The sequence below is a fragment of the Orcinus orca genome, chromosome 11 (genome assembly GCF_937001465.1).
Source record: "Orcinus orca chromosome 11, mOrcOrc1.1, whole genome shotgun sequence".
Taxonomy (NCBI): Eukaryota; Metazoa; Chordata; class Mammalia; order Artiodactyla; family Delphinidae; genus Orcinus; species Orcinus orca.
The window spans coordinates 19,229,711-19,247,328 of record NC_064569.1 but is presented as its reverse complement, the minus strand read 5'-3'; the positions used below and the strand labels follow the sequence as shown (position 1 = coordinate 19,247,328).

At 35.6% G+C, this 17,618-nt stretch overlaps 1 protein-coding gene across 12 annotated transcripts in view; it reads left to right on the top strand.

Moving 5' to 3' along the window:
- The window catches only part of SOX5 (SRY-box transcription factor 5), a 992,020-nt gene that overhangs the window by 648,434 nt on the left and 325,968 nt on the right, over positions 1-17,618 (top strand). For 9 of the 12 annotated variants that reach the window (XM_033430324.2, XM_033430322.2, XM_033430323.2 and 6 more), the window contains one exon: positions 2,390-2,621. In XM_033430324.2, the coding sequence (XP_033286215.1) occupies positions 2,391-2,621 (231 nt within the window). In that variant the 5' untranslated portion in view covers position 2,390. The remainder of the gene's footprint in view (positions 1-2,389; positions 2,622-17,618) is intronic. The other 3 variants (XM_049694192.1, XM_004270915.3, XM_033430326.2) reach the window with 1 other exon arrangement.

Genomic DNA, 17,618 nt, shown 5'->3' with positions numbered 1-17,618 from the left:
TGCTTTGATAACCCAGAAACTGACTCTGGATAATAGCCTGGAATTTTCAGACCGTTAAGAGACTGATTATACGTAAGACTGAGGTAGGCTCCAAAATACCAGACTGTTAATTCCAGCAAGAATAGTAATGCCCACACAGACCCTAAATACTATGGTTTATGTAATAAATGAATGATCTCCTTGTAGTCAAGCTTCATGTGAAACCAAGAAATAATTAAAAGTCTCTTTATTGATTTAATCTGATAGATCACTTCTCAAAGACCTTACGTATTTTAAGTCTGTTCTGTTACTCCATTCTCTTTACGGGAATCAGAGGTTCGCTTGGAGAGCGTGGAAACAAAACAGTGGTAGTTAAATCTCTCTAGTGTTAAGAGTTACTATGTATAGTTTAATCTATCAATTTGGTGATAGATATGGTGTCGCCAACAAGACTAAGACTTTTCTAAGTCTGTTAACTCCAGCCCCTTACTCTTTCTACATACTTAGAGTATACTTGGAGTAAACCTTGGTAATGAGATCAGAACTAAAGATACCTGAAATGTGCTGGCCCAGTCTGCTTCTCCTTTAAACAGTGCTTACATGGTAACCGCTATCATTTCCTCCTTTTCCTCTGTTATTCAGCTGATCAAGACCCCTGCTATTAACATTTTTTCTTTAACACTTGCTAATACATTTGATCAGTTTACTGTCAAGTATGACTGGCCAGGGAGCATTTCTCTGTTGGGAGACTGTGTATTTCATGTTGATTTTACAGTTTTAAGTCTTAGAAGGCAACCTGCATTGTTATTTTGGAGGTTTTTTTTGTCTTCTCTGTTTTTGAGGGGGGTGGGTCACACTGTAGTTTTAAAGTTTGTAAAATAAACACCAGCTATTGTTTACTGAGTGTCTACTCCTAGCAAAGTGCTCTGCAAGTCACTTTTCATATGGAAACAGTTCCTTCTCAAAAAAGTATTACAAGTAGATATGACATCTCACTTTAAAGGTGAGTAAATTGAAATAGAGATTAAAGTAAGTCTCACATGTAGTAAGTAGCAGAATCAGTATTTTAATTCCCTTTATTTCTTTCTACTGTGCTATTATATCTTTATAGAATATATTCAGCCCTTGAATACACGTTTCTTTTTAAACGTCTAACACTAAGAACAGTATTATTCAATGGTGATTAGAGGCCCCTTTTCTGGTAGTACATCTTAAGTTTAAAAATCAGTGATATATATGAAGGAAGCGATGTGGCAGTTAACTTTCCTGCCTCCTATTCCACTGGTCTAGGGTACGAATGGATGATTCTGTAAACACTCTTTGTTTGTTGAACAAAAATTAGGGCTTTTTCAAGTTCAGGTCAAGTTGTAAATCCAAGAGAGGTTTTTTTTTTTTTTTAAATAAAAAATTTTAACTCTGTACTGCTTCTATGTAAAACTTTTAATGAAAAGAAAAGGATTTCTTATGTTTAACTAAAAATATTTGCCACTTATTTTTTAACCTCTGATAACATTCTCAACCAGACTCAAGTACAAAAAAAATTTAATTTTTGTTCAGTTATCTAAGTGCATTGTCCTATAGGCATTAGCTCATCAAAACAAAACTTCCTTATTTGATTTTTTTCTTTTACTTAGGTATTCTAAGGAATAAATAAATCTGAGAATCCACATCTAAATATTTCATGGAACTGTGGAAATAAAACTGAAATAGTTTTATATTCTTACCTTTTTTACTACTTGCAAATTTTATATTAGAACTAAATGCCAAAATTGGGTGATGGGGAGGTGAGAGAGAAAAATCCTCAAATGTTTCAGAATTAACAGTGATTGTAAAATTTATTCAGTTCTTAATAAGCTTTAAACAAATATCAAACTTTTTGTTTTGTGATCTGAGGTTTGCTGATAACAAATATTTCTACATTTTATAATAATCTTACCTTTAATAAAATGCAAATCATTATAATGGCAACCATCCATTTACTTTATTTTTTGATGAAAGAAATTTTAGTTATTTCTCTTCTTTTAACTGCCAACAGTATTTGCTATTCATAGATGTCCTGTCTTCAATAAGGTCTATCAAAGTGTAAAATGAGATGGGTATTTTTCTTTCCTTTAAAATGGAACAGTTTTTCATTATGCAGTGTTCTTAGGTGAATTCTCTTGTTTAAGAAGCAGAATACAAGAGAGTGCTATATTAGTGTATTATTCTTACAACAAACAAGCACTGTTCTGTTGCTACCTGCTTGGCCATTGTTTCTGATTGCGTGTGCTTTGCAGTGGTATTTGGATGGTTTCCTGCTCTCTGCCAGCACAAAAAGGCATTTCTGTTACAATGGCCCCTAACCACACAATAACGGCATTAAGGATTTATGTGGAGGTTTCATTATTTTCTCCTCTTTTGTTCCTTCCAGGATGTCTTCCAAGCGACCAGCCTCTCCGTATGGGGAAGCAGATGGAGAGGTAGCCATGGTGACAAGCAGACAGAAAGTGGAAGAAGAGGAGAGTGACGGGCTCCCAGCCTTTCACCTTCCCTTGCATGTGAGTTTTCCCAACAAGCCTCACTCTGAGGAATTTCAGCCAGTTTCTCTGCTGACGCAAGAGACTTGTGGCCATAGGACTCCCACTTCTCAGCACAATACAATGGTAGGTTTCTCATGGTCTATTGTGCCTACACTCACTTTGTGACCAGTCTACTCCTCTAGTAGTTTAGCTTCAGTCCTAGGCTTTGTAATTATCATCTACTTAATAGCCATACACAAGATTCACTCCTAACATCTTAAATTCTTAATAAGTAAATTGATTCCAGTAGGGAGTATAAATAGGCTATTTTTGTTTTGTTTTGTTTTGATTTTGTTTTTCAAGAATTCTGCTTTTGAGGCACTCCCAACTTAATTAGGGGAAAAACATAATATAAGAATAATGTTAAAGTAACACATTTAAAATTAGTCCTCATGAAAGTTAGGTATCATAATATTTCTAGGAAAATATTTTTCCAGATAAAGCTGCAACATAGTTTGAACATTTCCACCATGATAAATCAGTGCTTTTTCAATTTCTGCTTTGCCCAGATTGGATTCCAGTGTTTCTTACAGTACTGGGAATATTACAGAAGAATATGTTTCAAAGAGACAATACTTTTCTAACGTTACTGCGCTAATTTTTAACTCAGTCTCATTCACTCTGTTGCTCTGATAATTCAGTAATTCCCTGGTACCTCCTATTCTAGAATTTGGAGCTCAGGATAATTTATCTGGCCCTTCATCCTGGGGTCTGGATCACTGCAGAGAATTATGAAGCTGTGGTTTCATGGATGAGAGGGAAGAAGGCAGCATAGCATCTTTGGATGAACCTTAAACAGCAGACACACAAACAAATAAATGAGGCCTTTAGGTTCTTCTTTGGAACTTAAATGCATAGAATCAGCATGCCAGCAAGGTAGCAGGGCACTTAGGTGCCAGTAAAGCCACCCTTGCCTTTTCAACATGGCTTCTTGGGTGGATGTCACATTTTTTGTGGCCCTTCTACTTCAAGGAGGTCAGTGCTGTTAATTTGAACCAGATCACACCAACAAAAATATTTCATCACACATCCTCATACCTTTAAGAACAGCTCTGATTCTGTTAAATCCTTTGTTTTTTTTTTGTTTTGTTTGTTTTTTTGGCCTTCTCTAGGAAATTATTACACATCATAAACATGTTCGGTCCTGAAATATGCCCACTTGTGTATGTCATTGCATTACATATGCAATGTGGAATTAAATCAGCAAGAAGAATCAGATTATCTTCTAATATCTGGGAAATAAACACTGTTCTTTGATAATTCACATTAGATTTAACTACTGCCATTCAACATTTTAAGCCTCATAGGTCAGAATTTCTCTGGGTATTTTTGACTGTGCGCCAAAATTTTCTTACCGAAAATAATGTTTTCACTAACACTTATATAGCGCTTTTACAGATGTGTTGTTTCAAGCACGTGACATATATTACTCGTTTAACCTTCACAATAATTCAATGAAGTGTTATCATTAATCCCACTTTACAGATGAGGAGGAAACTGAGGCACAGTGAGGTTAGATAGTTTGCTCCAGATCACAGCTAGTAAGTGGGAGAACCAGGGTTTACCCAGGCAGTCTGGCTTTGGATTCCATGCTTATAAACATTATAAGCTCTTCACAAGAGTACACACATATTTAATTTTTCTGATCATCTCTTATTTGGTAAATTAAATCCATAATTCCTCCTTTTTTTCCCTCTACTGTGAATTCATGTTAGTTACGTGCAGTGATATAACTTCTTCGCCTCCTCTCACAAAGGTTAAACTAGGAAAAGAAAGGGGGAAAATGGTAGTATGCAGCTCAACAGGGTAGAGAGGTCGCATTCCCCGTTTGACATTGCATCAGTTCTCATGCTTTTACCCTCTCAATATTTTGACCGTTGCCTTCTTGCAGGGAGTACCCTATGAAGAGTGCTTCTTGGTTTGGTTTTCCTGTACTACTGTTATAAACAGAAACACACACATTTAAAGGAGTGAATATAAATAATTATTACTAGAAGAATACCAGAAAGATAAAGGAGAAATTATCTTAAATACTCAAGGATGGGTATGAGAAAAGTATATTAAATTACATACTATAGTTGGCATGAGTGGATGCTGTGATGCAGGGTGTTAGTGGAAATGAAATCATTCGGTTTGTAATGGAGAATTCAGTTTAACTAAATGAAACCTATGAACTGCCTACTTTGTACCAAGTTTTTTGTTGTGCACTATGGAAATAGATTTGCATAAGGCACAACTCCTTTCCTCAAGCAGCTTTATCTAGGAGAGAAGTTCTTAACTCTGGTCTGTGGATCTCCTGAAGATGACTGGAGAATTCTGTATGTGCACACATGTGAGTAGGGTTTTGGTTTTCACCAGATTCTCAAGTAAATCTGTAGCTCAAAAAAGACTGAGATCTACTGTTCTTGAAGTTAATACACTTGGTATACAAATGATTTAACTTAGTTTTAGTGACATCAGCACTGATATTTTCTCTTACTGTATATCTAATTGATTTCTAAATTTGTTTCTGCCTCAAAAGTTTCTTGATTCCACCAGCTTTTCATCTCTAACAGTTGAAGAGTCTCCTCTATGATCTCAAACTTCCAGCTTCTCCTCTTTCCAGTCTTCCTTTCAACTTCCACTAGACTTATTTCCCTGAGAAAAGAGTTGGATTATTTATCCCGCTTTGGAAACTAGTGTATGTCCTTGTTGCCTACAGGGTTTAGTCTAAAACTATCTTAGCATGAAACTCTATATAGACCAGTGCCAAAATATGGCTTTTGTCTCCTCTTTGGCCACATCCCGCCATAGACCCAGTGCTTCAGTCATGCAAAGATTTTCATATATGTTCATAAACATACCAGGTGGCCTCAAATGACACATACTTATTCTTTCTAGCTGGAAAACTCTTTTTCATATTTTACAGTCCTGGTGAATTGTGTTTCTACCACGAGACTGAGTTCAAAATTGCTTCTTTTTAGATGCTTTCACTGACTTCCCAAGGCAGAATGGTTGCTGCATTATTCTTTTATCCATGGTACTTGTTTATGTCTTTTCTCGTGGTCTGTATTATAATTTGTGTGTTTACATGTCTGGCTTTCTATGCACTGTATTTCTCCTTAAAGGCACAGTCATACACACGCACATACACATTTGTAGTTCTGATACCTAGCATATAATAGATACTTAATTTATGAGTACTGATTAAATGGCAGAGTTTATATGGATGATTAAGTAGGAAATATGTTTTGAACAAAGTTGTTAAGATGTTATTCATGGTGAATATGCTGATTTTCTAGAAATTTTAGAACTAAAGTAGAATCTACTACTGTGCAGAAAGTATGTTACAATAGTCATGATATATTCAGCTATTAAGCTGATTAAGATATATTTTACCCATTTATCAAAATGATTGAATACATTCACAGAATTGTTATTCAACACATTCTTTGTATTTTTTTCTGGATACTAGGCCACTGTCGTATTCACATAACAAGTCCTTTTATTTTCAATAGTAAAATACATTCTTTATTTGTTTTCCTATTCAATATTTTTGAAAACAGAGAGAATATTTCATGGTTTTTATATCATAGAGTTCAATTTATGGAAAAAAAAAACAGCTTTCCAGATTTCATTGCTGGTTTATGTGTGACATTCATACTCCAAAGAGAGGTGTTGAGAGGTCTACATTTTGTATTGCCCACATAGTTTAGAGACAAAGTAAAACTTTAGAGAAATCCCTTTAATGCTGACTTGAAGTTATAGAGAAATGCTTTCAGTATAAAATTTAGGTTAGAAAATATTTCCTGAGATAGAAGTTCTGTACACCTCATGACTGTTGCCATATAAAGATTTTGGGGAATTAGGGTCCTATGTTCATATTCAGGGTATGCAAGTGTTAAGGTTTGGAATTGGGTCAGATAAAGATGTAGTTCTTCCTTTCTGAAGTCATATTTTTTGCCTTAATATTTTGGAGAAATAAGCTAAGTGGCTAACTAAGAGTAACTCCCCAAACAGCTGTAACTGGTGTAAATACTACAAGTCCTTCTGTTCCTTCTATACTCACTGTTCAGAAGGCACTATAGATGAACTTTCCTAAGCAGATTATACACATATAAATACTGTCAGATAATTATAATTATAACATATATAGTTATATATATTATATAACTATTATATATGTAATTATAATAATGTCATAATTATAAAATACTGTCAGATTTCTAATCAATATAAGATTGAGACACATAATTATAAATATGAAAAAGACTGTTTCTGCTGGGCCTTCTCAGAAGCTCTCATCATTTTGCCAAGCAATTGATAGCAACATTTGCTTCCCATATAATCTTCAGAAAGCTAAAAGGCAAGGTTGGCAAGTCTGGTTATGACCTGAGTGGAAATGCAGTCCCAGGCTTTATGTTTATGAAGGGCAAATCTACCCTTCTTGTCCCCTCTGCCTCTTTTTTTAACAGGAGTTTGGAGGCTGTCACTTCAGAGTTTCAGAGACAAGCAAGAGACACTATAATTTCTGGCTCTTCTGGCTCTTTTTTTTTTTTTTTTTTTTTTTGCTGTACGCGGGCCTCTCACTGTTGTGGCCTCTCCCGTTGTGGAGCACAGGCTCCGGACGCGCAGGCTTAGTGGCCGTGGCTCACGGGCCCAGCCGCTCCGCGGCACGTGGGATCTTCCCGGACCGGGGCATGAACCCGTGTCCCCTGCATCAGCAGGCAGACTCTCAACCACTGAGCCACCAGGGAAGCCCCCTGGCTCATCTTTAATGATAGTTCTGATATAGATGGATTTATTTCTTGATGCAGAAGACTATCCAGAACATTTCCTCATGTCAGTCAATGTGATTATTTATGAGCACCAGAAGGAAACAGAGTAAGTCTGAAGAGAAATCAAGTAGCAGCATGAGAGGCAGCCAGGGGACTCTATGGTAGCCATGCTGGTGCTCATTGTGTCTGGTTGCATGCTACTTCTGCTGGTTAGATGGTTGTTCTAGTGTCAAATGTGATGTGAAATGAAAGTCTTGACCACCTGTGGTTACTGAATAATCAGTTTTATTTTTTTCCCCCATAAAATGTTTTCTTTTATCTCAACCAAACTCTCTTTTGATTTAAGTTCCTCTTGAGTTAAGTGAACAGTTTTGTATAACCGAAGAGTGGCTGCTTCCCAAGATTGATTTTTAAAGCATACAGTTATTTATTTTAAGAATACAATATTAAAAAATAACTTGGGTTGTTCTCTCTACAGACAGCTGAATTTCAAATGAAATAAATACTATGTTTGCATATACTTTTTTAGCATTTAAAGATCCAGTGGATTTGGAAATGTGATGCTATAATATATTCTATTATCTCAATTACTGCTTATATTGATAAGATTTTCCTGGGATTGTTAAAGAACTCTGGGTATATGATGTATTGATTAGGTTTAATAAGTTGCTGTATATTAATGTTAATGTGTTTAAACACTGCAGGGTCAATAGTTATCATAAAGCAGCATTCAATGTGAGTCAGTTTCTTTGTAAAGTCCAGCAGAAGGAGAAAAAGGTGTCTTTTTAAGTTGATCTTCTATAGAAGCTGGACATATAACTGAGAACCAAGTATAAAATTATAGCAAGGTTCCAGTGTATGAAATGCAACCTTAAACACTTAAACCCTGAAAAGAATTCATTCAGCGCACACGACAGAGAGAGGCTTTTACTTGCTCAGGCTCACTGTCAACTCCTAGGATTCTTTATTTACCCAATATAATTTTAATTGCTATATGATAGCTGTGTCTTGAAATAACCTTTATATAAATTTTGCTTACAATCTGACAGTTGTTAGTAATGCATTTTCGATGTTTGACTAGGATAATTTTATGTGTGAAGTACTGTTCAGAAAACTTAAGAAGGAAAAGAGAAAACTGCATGTGTTATTTAAAAATAAGTCACAGAATAGGACCTTAATTATAGTATGGTAAAGATTCCTATTTTTATATGGTGGTTTTTATAAGCTCTTAAATTTCTGGTTACCTTTGTACATCAAACTTAGCCTAAGTTATTGTGATGGTATAATGCATACTGTTGTTAACACGAGTACGGTTATTTTGCCAGTTCTAATAATGAGAATTTCATTGTTTAGAAAGAGCATTCTCCTACACTCTAGACAAAAATGTAATTACTTTTGAATGATGTGGAATGTGCTCAGTTTAATAGCATGGAGAATAGATTCAGAAAGATTCAGATAAAGTAAGCTTGGAAACCATATGTGCAGTGTGGCAGTATAAAATTATGAGAGTAGGCAGTATAATTCTACACACACACATACCCAATTTCACACACTTGATCTATAAACTGTTGTTTTTGTAAGAGATAGGCTTGCTTATCTGAACAAGGCCAATTCAATTGAAACAAGGTGAAAATGGTGACAAGTTTGAATTTGTTTTTTATGCTAAATTGATGTTTATCATACAATGAAATTACATTGTTACAAACATTATTCTGTAAATGTTGTCAGAAAATACCACACCTGTTTATCTAGATAAAACCCTAGGCTTGCGTTTGAATGTAAGTGGTTCAATCTTTACACTTGCATTGTTTCTGAAAATTACCCCCAGGGCTAGAAGGAATGAGGACATGTGAAGAACAATCGTTTGGGGTCCATCAAAGCCACTGGATTAAGTTGTGCAATAGATCTGGTTTTGTCCTGTTGCCATAAAACCTTGATTCATATGATGTACACAGTATTTGAAGTACTATTTTGAGTTTGAAGCTAACTAAGCCTTGAGAAATTAATGAACGTACTCTCACATGAAAAAAAAAAAAGCGCTATGAGGGAATTGCGAGATAGTTCAGGACACTTAATGAGGGTCTAGTGTTAGCTTCTTCACAGAGTGCTATGCAGTGACAGGGGAATGAGTAAGAACTTCTAATGCTGTGGTAATGGGGCAAAATGTGCTTGCTTAAGAAGATTTTGTCTAATGGAATTTAATGGCTTTCATTTAATAGGGGTCTTGCGGAAAGATCCAACTCAAATATATACAATGAATACCTATCAGCAGAGATGCAGAAATGAGTAAGAACTAGGCTGTTCCCTCATGTAGTTTTTTATGTAGTATGGAGGTAAGATAAGCACAGAAATCACGAGATTGTAATATAAAATATTAGAACCCTGATACAGGCTAACAAGTGCTAAGGAGATTCACAGTTGAAAGGTATCTTATCTGTGGGGATCAGAAACATATTAATATGAAGTTGTTCCCATAAGAAAATTACTAGATTCCCAGATATCAAAAAATACATACACATTGGATCATTACTGTTGATGCAGAGTCTTTACTTTATACTTGTGGATTGTTTTGCTTTTGTCATAAATATCTTGTTCCCAGAAGAAATAATTAAGTAAGAAAAAAATAAGAAAACATACTAAAGACACAGTGCCCTGTAAAGGTCTTAATGGAAAATGTAGGGAAGTTTGTAAAATATGTGCCTCATATTAATAGGAATAAAAACAGCTACTTTAGTTATTCGTGTTCTTTAATCTGGGTTACCACCTTGAATGAAGTGGAAAGAATGGTGGAATACTTGGCCAGGATACTGGAAATAGCAAGAATGCTAGGAAGCAGTGCTGGAGGCATACTTGAATAGTGTTCCTGAATTTGTGGAAGGGATAGGTGTTCATCTTGATCTCATTTGTTATTCTCATACCTGCATGATATGATCATTTGTATTTGGAAGTTAAAAATAATCAAAAGTTTGGGAACCAACCTTCATTCTGTATCTTAGACGTTTGTTTTCAGTTCTACCTCATTTTCTTCCTTTGATTCTTTTCATTTGCTCCTCTTCTTCCTCTCTCTTTCAGTTTGCCTCTATCAGAAAACATTCTTAATGGATCCTCTTGTGGATCTCAATGGAGCCATTATCAGGAAGGGAGAGGGGGTAGGAGAATCAACACCATTGTGCTCTGATACATACTTCTAATTTACATATACTGCCTTTTGGGTGGTTGCCAAACCTTCCTGCAGTCAGGCTAGGTTTCTCTTACTGTATGTGATCAATTGGTCTATGATAAAGTTTTCACTGATTTTTTAGTAAACAGAGACGGTATAGTTAGTGTTTTACGAAACTATATGATATATTTCTTTAGTTTATTCAGAGATTATATTCTTTAACTTTTCTTTCATGATCCAGTGTTGATAAAGTAGTGATAATTTTAGTTTTAATATCTTTACTTGGCAAACAAACAAAATATACTTAGAACCTTGTATTGGTTTGCAACTTATTTTTTGAAGTTGTACTTATCTGTGAATCCAAATGTCTGGGACACAGTGCTTTAGTGGATGCCTGTGCTCTTTGTGTGCCTATAACTAGCTTTCATATTAAATTATTTGACAGTGTCTGTCACTATTTTCATTCAGTTCTTGACGCTTTCTTTAACTCAATTAATTGTTTTTGTCTTTCTATTTATTTCCAAAATGTGAGATTTTATAGAGATTGGTAAAAATGAGAAATAGGGAATGGAGATCATTTTATATAACTAGAAAGTAATTTTGATGTTAGTGGCACTATATTACCTTAATATGGGTGATAATAGCAATGAGTTTGTCATTTCTTATTTTGTACTTGCAAAGGATACTTACCTAAGAGAATCCAAAATAAATAAAAACTGTGCAGTGCTGGTGCCTGAATGCTAGGAATTGGAATGAAATCTACAAGACTCGATAACTAAATTGCTAATGGAACCTGGAAATATTTCAGATAATACTTACACCATGTTTCCTCTTGGCTGTATTAGATAGATACAACTATCCACTGGAACTAAAAAGGAAAAGTAATCTTTGTATAGCAGTCTCTTTAAAAAGCGCAGCCATTAGCACTTAATTTGGATCTTAAGAAAGTAAAGTCATAAAAGAAATGTAACATAGCATTGGACTTTCATTGCAATTTCTTTTTCTCACATATTTTGGCAATTAGACTCACATAGCTTCTCTTTTAAAAGTTTCAACAGGGACTTCCCTGGTGGTCCAGTGGGTAAGACCCTGCTCCCAATGCATGGGACACAGGTTCGATCCCTGGTCGGGGAACTAGATCCCACGTGCATGCGGCGACTAAGAAGTCCACATGCCATGACTAAAGATGCCTCAACCAACATCCCGCGTGCTGCAACTAAGACCTGACGCAGCCAAAATAAGTAAATGAAATAAATAAAAAAATAAAAGTTTCAACAAATACCTTGATTTTGGGGTGATAGGCTAAAAAATAGAAAGGAATTCTATAGCACAGGAAATCTAATAGGAAGTTGGGGGAGCACGTTCAAGAGAAATGATGCTTTAAGAAATGACAATCTAACTGAGGGGGTGGAAAAAGATATTCCATGCAAATGGAAATCAAAAGAAAGCTGGAGTACCAATTCTTATGTCAGACAAAATAGACTTTAAAATAAAGACTATTAAAAGAGACAAAGAAGGACACTACATAACGAGCAAGGGATCAATCCAAGAAGATATAACAATTGTAAATATTTATGCACCCAACATAGGAGCACCTCAATACATAAGGCAAATGCTAACAGCCATAAAAGGGGGAATCAACAGTAACACAGTTACAGTAGGGGACTTTAACACCCCACTTTCACGAATGAACAGATCATCCAAAATGAAAATAAATATGGAAACACAAGCTTTAAATGATACATTAAACAATATGGACTTAATTGATATTTATAGGACATTCCATCCAAAAACAACAGAATACACTTTCTTCTCAAGTGCTCATAGAACATTCTCCAGGATAGATCATATCTTGGGTCACAAATCAAGTCTTGGAAAATTTAAGAAAATTGAAATCATATCAAGTATCCTTTCTGACCACAATGCTATGAGACTAGATATCAATTACAGGAAAAAATCTGTAAAAAATACAAACACATGGAGGCTAAACAATACACTACTTAATAACGAAGTGATCACTGATGAAATCAAAGAGGAAATAAAAAAATACCTAGAAAGAAATGACAATGGAGACACGACGACCCAAAACCTATGGGATGCAGCAAAGGCAGTTCTAAGAGGGAAGTTTATAGCAATACAATCCTACCTTAAGAAACAGGAAACATCTCGAATAAAAAACCTAACCTTGCACCTAAAGCAATTAGAGAAAGAAGAACAAAAAAACCCCAAAGTTAGCAGAAGGAAAGAAATCATAAAGATCAGATCAGAAATAAATTAAAAAGAAATGAAGGAAACAATAGCAAAGATCAATAAAACTGAAAGCTGGTTCTTTGAGAAGATAAACAAAATTGATAAACCATTAGCCAGACTCATCAAGAAAAAAAGGGAGAAAACTCAAATCAATAGAATTAGAAGAAAAAGGAGAAGTAACAACTGACACTGCAGAAATACAAAAGATCATGAGAGATTACTACAAGCAACTCTATGCCAATAAAATGGACAACCTGGAAGAAATGGACAAATTCTTAGAAATGCACAACCTTCCAAGACTGAATCAGGAAGTAATAGAAAATATGAACAGACCAATCAAAAGCACTGAAATTGAAACTGTGATTAAAAATCTTCCAACAAACAAAAGCCCAGGACCAGATGGCTTCACAGGCGAATTCTATCAAACATTTAGAGAAGAGCTAACACCTATCCTTGTCAAACTCTTCCAGAATACAGCAGAGGGAGGAACACTCCCAAACTCATTCTACAAGGCCACCATCACCCTGACACCAAAACCAGACAAGAATGTCACAAAGAAAGAAAACTACAGGCCAATATCACTGATGAACATGGATGCAAAAATCCTCAACAAAATACTAGCAAACAGAATCCAACAGCACATTAAAAGGTTCATACACCATGATCAAGTAGGGTTTATTCCAGGAGTGCAAGGATTCTTCAATATACGCAAATCAATCAACATGATACACCATATTAAAAAATTGAAGGTGAAAAACCATATGATCATCTCAATAGATGCAGAGAAAGCTTTCGACAAAATTCAACACCCATTTATGATAAAAACCCTGCAGAAAGTAGGCATAGAGGGAACTTTCCTCAACCTAATAAAGGCCATATATGACAAACCCACAGCCAACATCATCCTCAATGGTGAAACACTGAAAGCATTTCCACTAACATCAGGAAGAAGACAAGGTTGTGCACTCTCACCACTCTTTTTCAACATAGTTTTGGAAGTTTTAGCCACAGCAATCAGAGAAGAAAAGGAAATAAAAGGAATCCAAATCGGAAAAGAAGAAATAAAGCTGTCACTGTTTGCAGGTGACATGATACTATACATAGAGAATCCTAAAGATGCTACCAGAAAACTACTAGAGCTAATCAATGAATTTGGTAAAGTAGCAGGATACAAAATTAATGCACAGAAATCTCTGGCATTTCTATACACTAATGATGAAAAATCTGAAAGTGAAATCAAGAAAACACTCCCATTTACCATTGCAACAAAAAGAATAAAATATCTAGGAATAAACCTACCTAAGGAGACAAAAGACCTGCATGCAGAAAATTATAAGACACTGATGAAAGAAATTAAAGATGATACAAACAGATGGAGAGATATACAATGTTCTTGGATTGGAAGAATCAACATTGTGAAAATGACTATAGTACCCAAAGCAATCTACAGATTCAATGCAATCCCTATCAAACTACCAATGGCATTTTTCACAGAACTGGAACAAAAAAATTCACAGTTTGTATGGAAACACAAAAGAACCCGAATAGCCAAAGCAATGTTGAGAAAGAAAAATGGAGCTGGATGAATCAGTCTCCCTGACTTCAGACTATACTACAAAGCTACAGTAATCAAGACAGTATGGTACTGGCACAAAAACCGAATTATAGATCAATGGAAAAGGATAGAAAGCCCAGAGATAAACCCACACACATATGGTCACCTTATCTTTGATAAAGGAGGCAAGAATATACAGTGGAGAAAAAGACAGCCTCTTCAGTAAGTGGTGCTGGGAAAACTGGACAGCTACATGTAAAAGAATGAAATTAGAACACTCCCTAACACCATACACAAAAATAAACTCAAAATGGATTAAAGACCTAAATGTAAGGCCAGACACTATCAAACTCTTAGAGGAAAACACAGGCAGAACACTCTATGACATAAATCACAGCAAGATCCTTTTTGACCCACCTCCTAGAGGAATGGAAATAAAAACAAAAATAAACAAATGGGACCGAATGAAACTTAAAAGCTTTTACATAGCAAAGGAGACCATAAACAAGATGAAAAGACGCCCCTCAGAATGGGAGAAAATATTTGCAAATGAAGCAACTGACAAAGGATTAACCTCCAAAATTTACAACCAGCTCATGCAACTCAGTATCAAAAAAACAACCAACCAGTCCAAAAATGGGCAGAAGACCTAAATAGACATTTCTCCAAAGAATATATACAGATTGCCAACAAACACATGAAAGAATGCTCAACATCACTAATCATTATAGAAATGCTAATCAAAACTACAATGAGGTATCACCTCACACCAGTCAGAATGTCCATCTTCAAAAAATCTACACACAATAAATGCTGGTGAGGGTGTGGAGAAAAGGGAAGGCTGTGGCACTGTTGGTGGGAATGTAAATTGATACAGCCACTATGGAGAACAGTATGGAGGTTCCTTTAAAAACTAAAACTAGAACTTCCATATGACCCAGCTCTCCCATTACTGGGCATATACCCTGAGAAAACCATAATTCAAAGAGAGTCATGTACCACATTGTTCATTGCAGCTCTGTTTACAAAGCCAGGACATGGAAGCAACCTAAGTGTCCATCGACAGATGAATGGATAAAGAAGATGTGGCATATATATACACAATGGAATATTATTCAGCCATAAAAAGAAACAAAATTGAGTAGTTGCAGTGAGGTGGATGGACCTAGAGTTTGTCATACAGAGTGAAGTAAGTCAGAAAGAGAAAAACAAATACCGTATGCTAACACATATATATGGAATCTAAAAAAAAAAAAAAAAGTTTGTGAAGCACCTAGGGGCAGGACAGGAATAAAGACGCAGATGTAGAGAATGTACTTGAGGACACGGGGAAGGGGAAGGGGAAGCTGGGATGAAGTGAGAGAGTGGCATGGACTTATAAATACTACCAAATGTAAAATAGCTAGCTAGTGGGAAGCAGCCACATAGCACAGGGAGATCAGCTCGGGGCTTTGTGACCACCTAGAGGGGTGGAATAGGGAGGGTAGGAGGGAGATGCCAGAGGGAGGAGATATGGGAATATAGGTATATGTATAGCTGATTCACTTTGTTATAAAGCAGAAACTAACACACCAGTGTAAAGCAATTATACTCCATAAAATGTTTAAAAAAATTTAAAAAAAGAAGGAAATGACAATATGAATTCAAAATGTTTAGAACTCTAATGCTCCATTAGGTATATTTAAAAGCTTTAAGTGTATTTAAATTCTTCACTTCCTCCTTGAGATCTGAGATGCTCATAATTTATGCTGGCATTAAAACTGAATTCATGATGGTATTTCAGTATGCTACCAGTTTTGACCATTGTGTGCCATTTTCCCCATTTCTTGTTCTAGAAAGTAAATTTTATGTTTTTCTCTATTCCACTAGATAGGGGGAGAAAGTTCTTTGTTATTTGAAATGAGAAATAAATGTGAAGCTAACGTAGGTTGACAATTGTAATCAGTCTCTTTGGTTACATATCTTCTTTGTACAAAGGCAAAATGCTTTCAAAAATTTTTATAGACCATTTTTAGGAATGAAACATGTGAGCAGATGAGGTGTGAATGTAAGGAGAGCAGCCTTGGCCGGCTCTGTGACACTGACATCACATGATAAAGTAAATGAACACAAGTGACTGGATTTTGTGTCTTATTTAGTCAAGGCTGCTTCTGTGGCAGCAGAGCAAACAATGTTATCATTATATAGAGAAGCAGTGTTTACTTCAGTGTCTCTTCTTAGCTTTTAAAACTCCAGCCTGACTCCAGATAAAACAGTTAATCTCGTTGGTTGATGTCACTAAGCGAGAAAGTAATATTCTAAGGGTAAATAAAAATTTTTAAATGGAGGTAGGGTATGAAAACGAATATAATCGCAAAGCTACCATCAAGTAGCTTTGTATTACAAATTATGTACAAATATAGAGTATGTATAATGTGCAGATATAAAATATGTACCATGTAAAGAGCCAAAACCTATTTTAATGAGTAGCAGAAAACAAGTTACAATAGCTTAACAGCATTGCACTTAATAATGTACTAAGCTCAGTAACCACCTCTCCTGCCACTTCTGGATCCTTCCCTCTGTGTAAATACGCATCTTGGAAAAGGGGAGATAGCTGGGCTGTAACCAGGATCCATCTTTAGGCCTTGTGGTGGTGTCTGGCATGCTTGGCACACTCAGGGACACAGGAGTCGGAGAACATGCTTCTTGTATATCTGAGACTCTGATCTCCCCAGGGTCATCAGTAGAACATAAGAAGCAACTTCGAAAGTCTTGTGTGAAGATATTTTATAGCCTGTCTATAGTCTGATCTTTGCGACCCAGTTATGGAAGATTTCAAACAGTCAGTGCTCTTTAGAATGTGGCATTTCATCAATAATAATAATAGGAATGTATAATAGGAATGTAATGTAAATGTAATGTAATAATAGGAATGTATATTTCAACGTTTTCTATGTACCACCCTACGTTTATTATCTTAGCCAATTCCATCAACCCAGTGAGTTCAGCATCTGTGACTATCTCCATTTCTCAGGCAGATAGCTGTCTTAGGTAAAGGGATTTGCTTAATATATAAGTGGTAGAGTTTGGATTCATGACTTCAGAACTCAACATCTGTGCTCACTGCCTCTCCACTCATACAGACATTAAAATCATTTTTGTAGTTTCTCAGAATAAATAATTTTAGAAACCTTTAGAGATACTTGTGGGAAATGTAGGTGGAACAGTTGTTGCTTGATTATTCTACCTTAACTCAGAGATAACTTTTTAAATTTTCTTTTAGCTGGCTTTATGTTGACCAGCAGATTTAACTATTTCAGAGTGTGTAATCGAAGTTCTACATAGGCTGTTGGGCAATATGTGAAACTTCGGAAGAT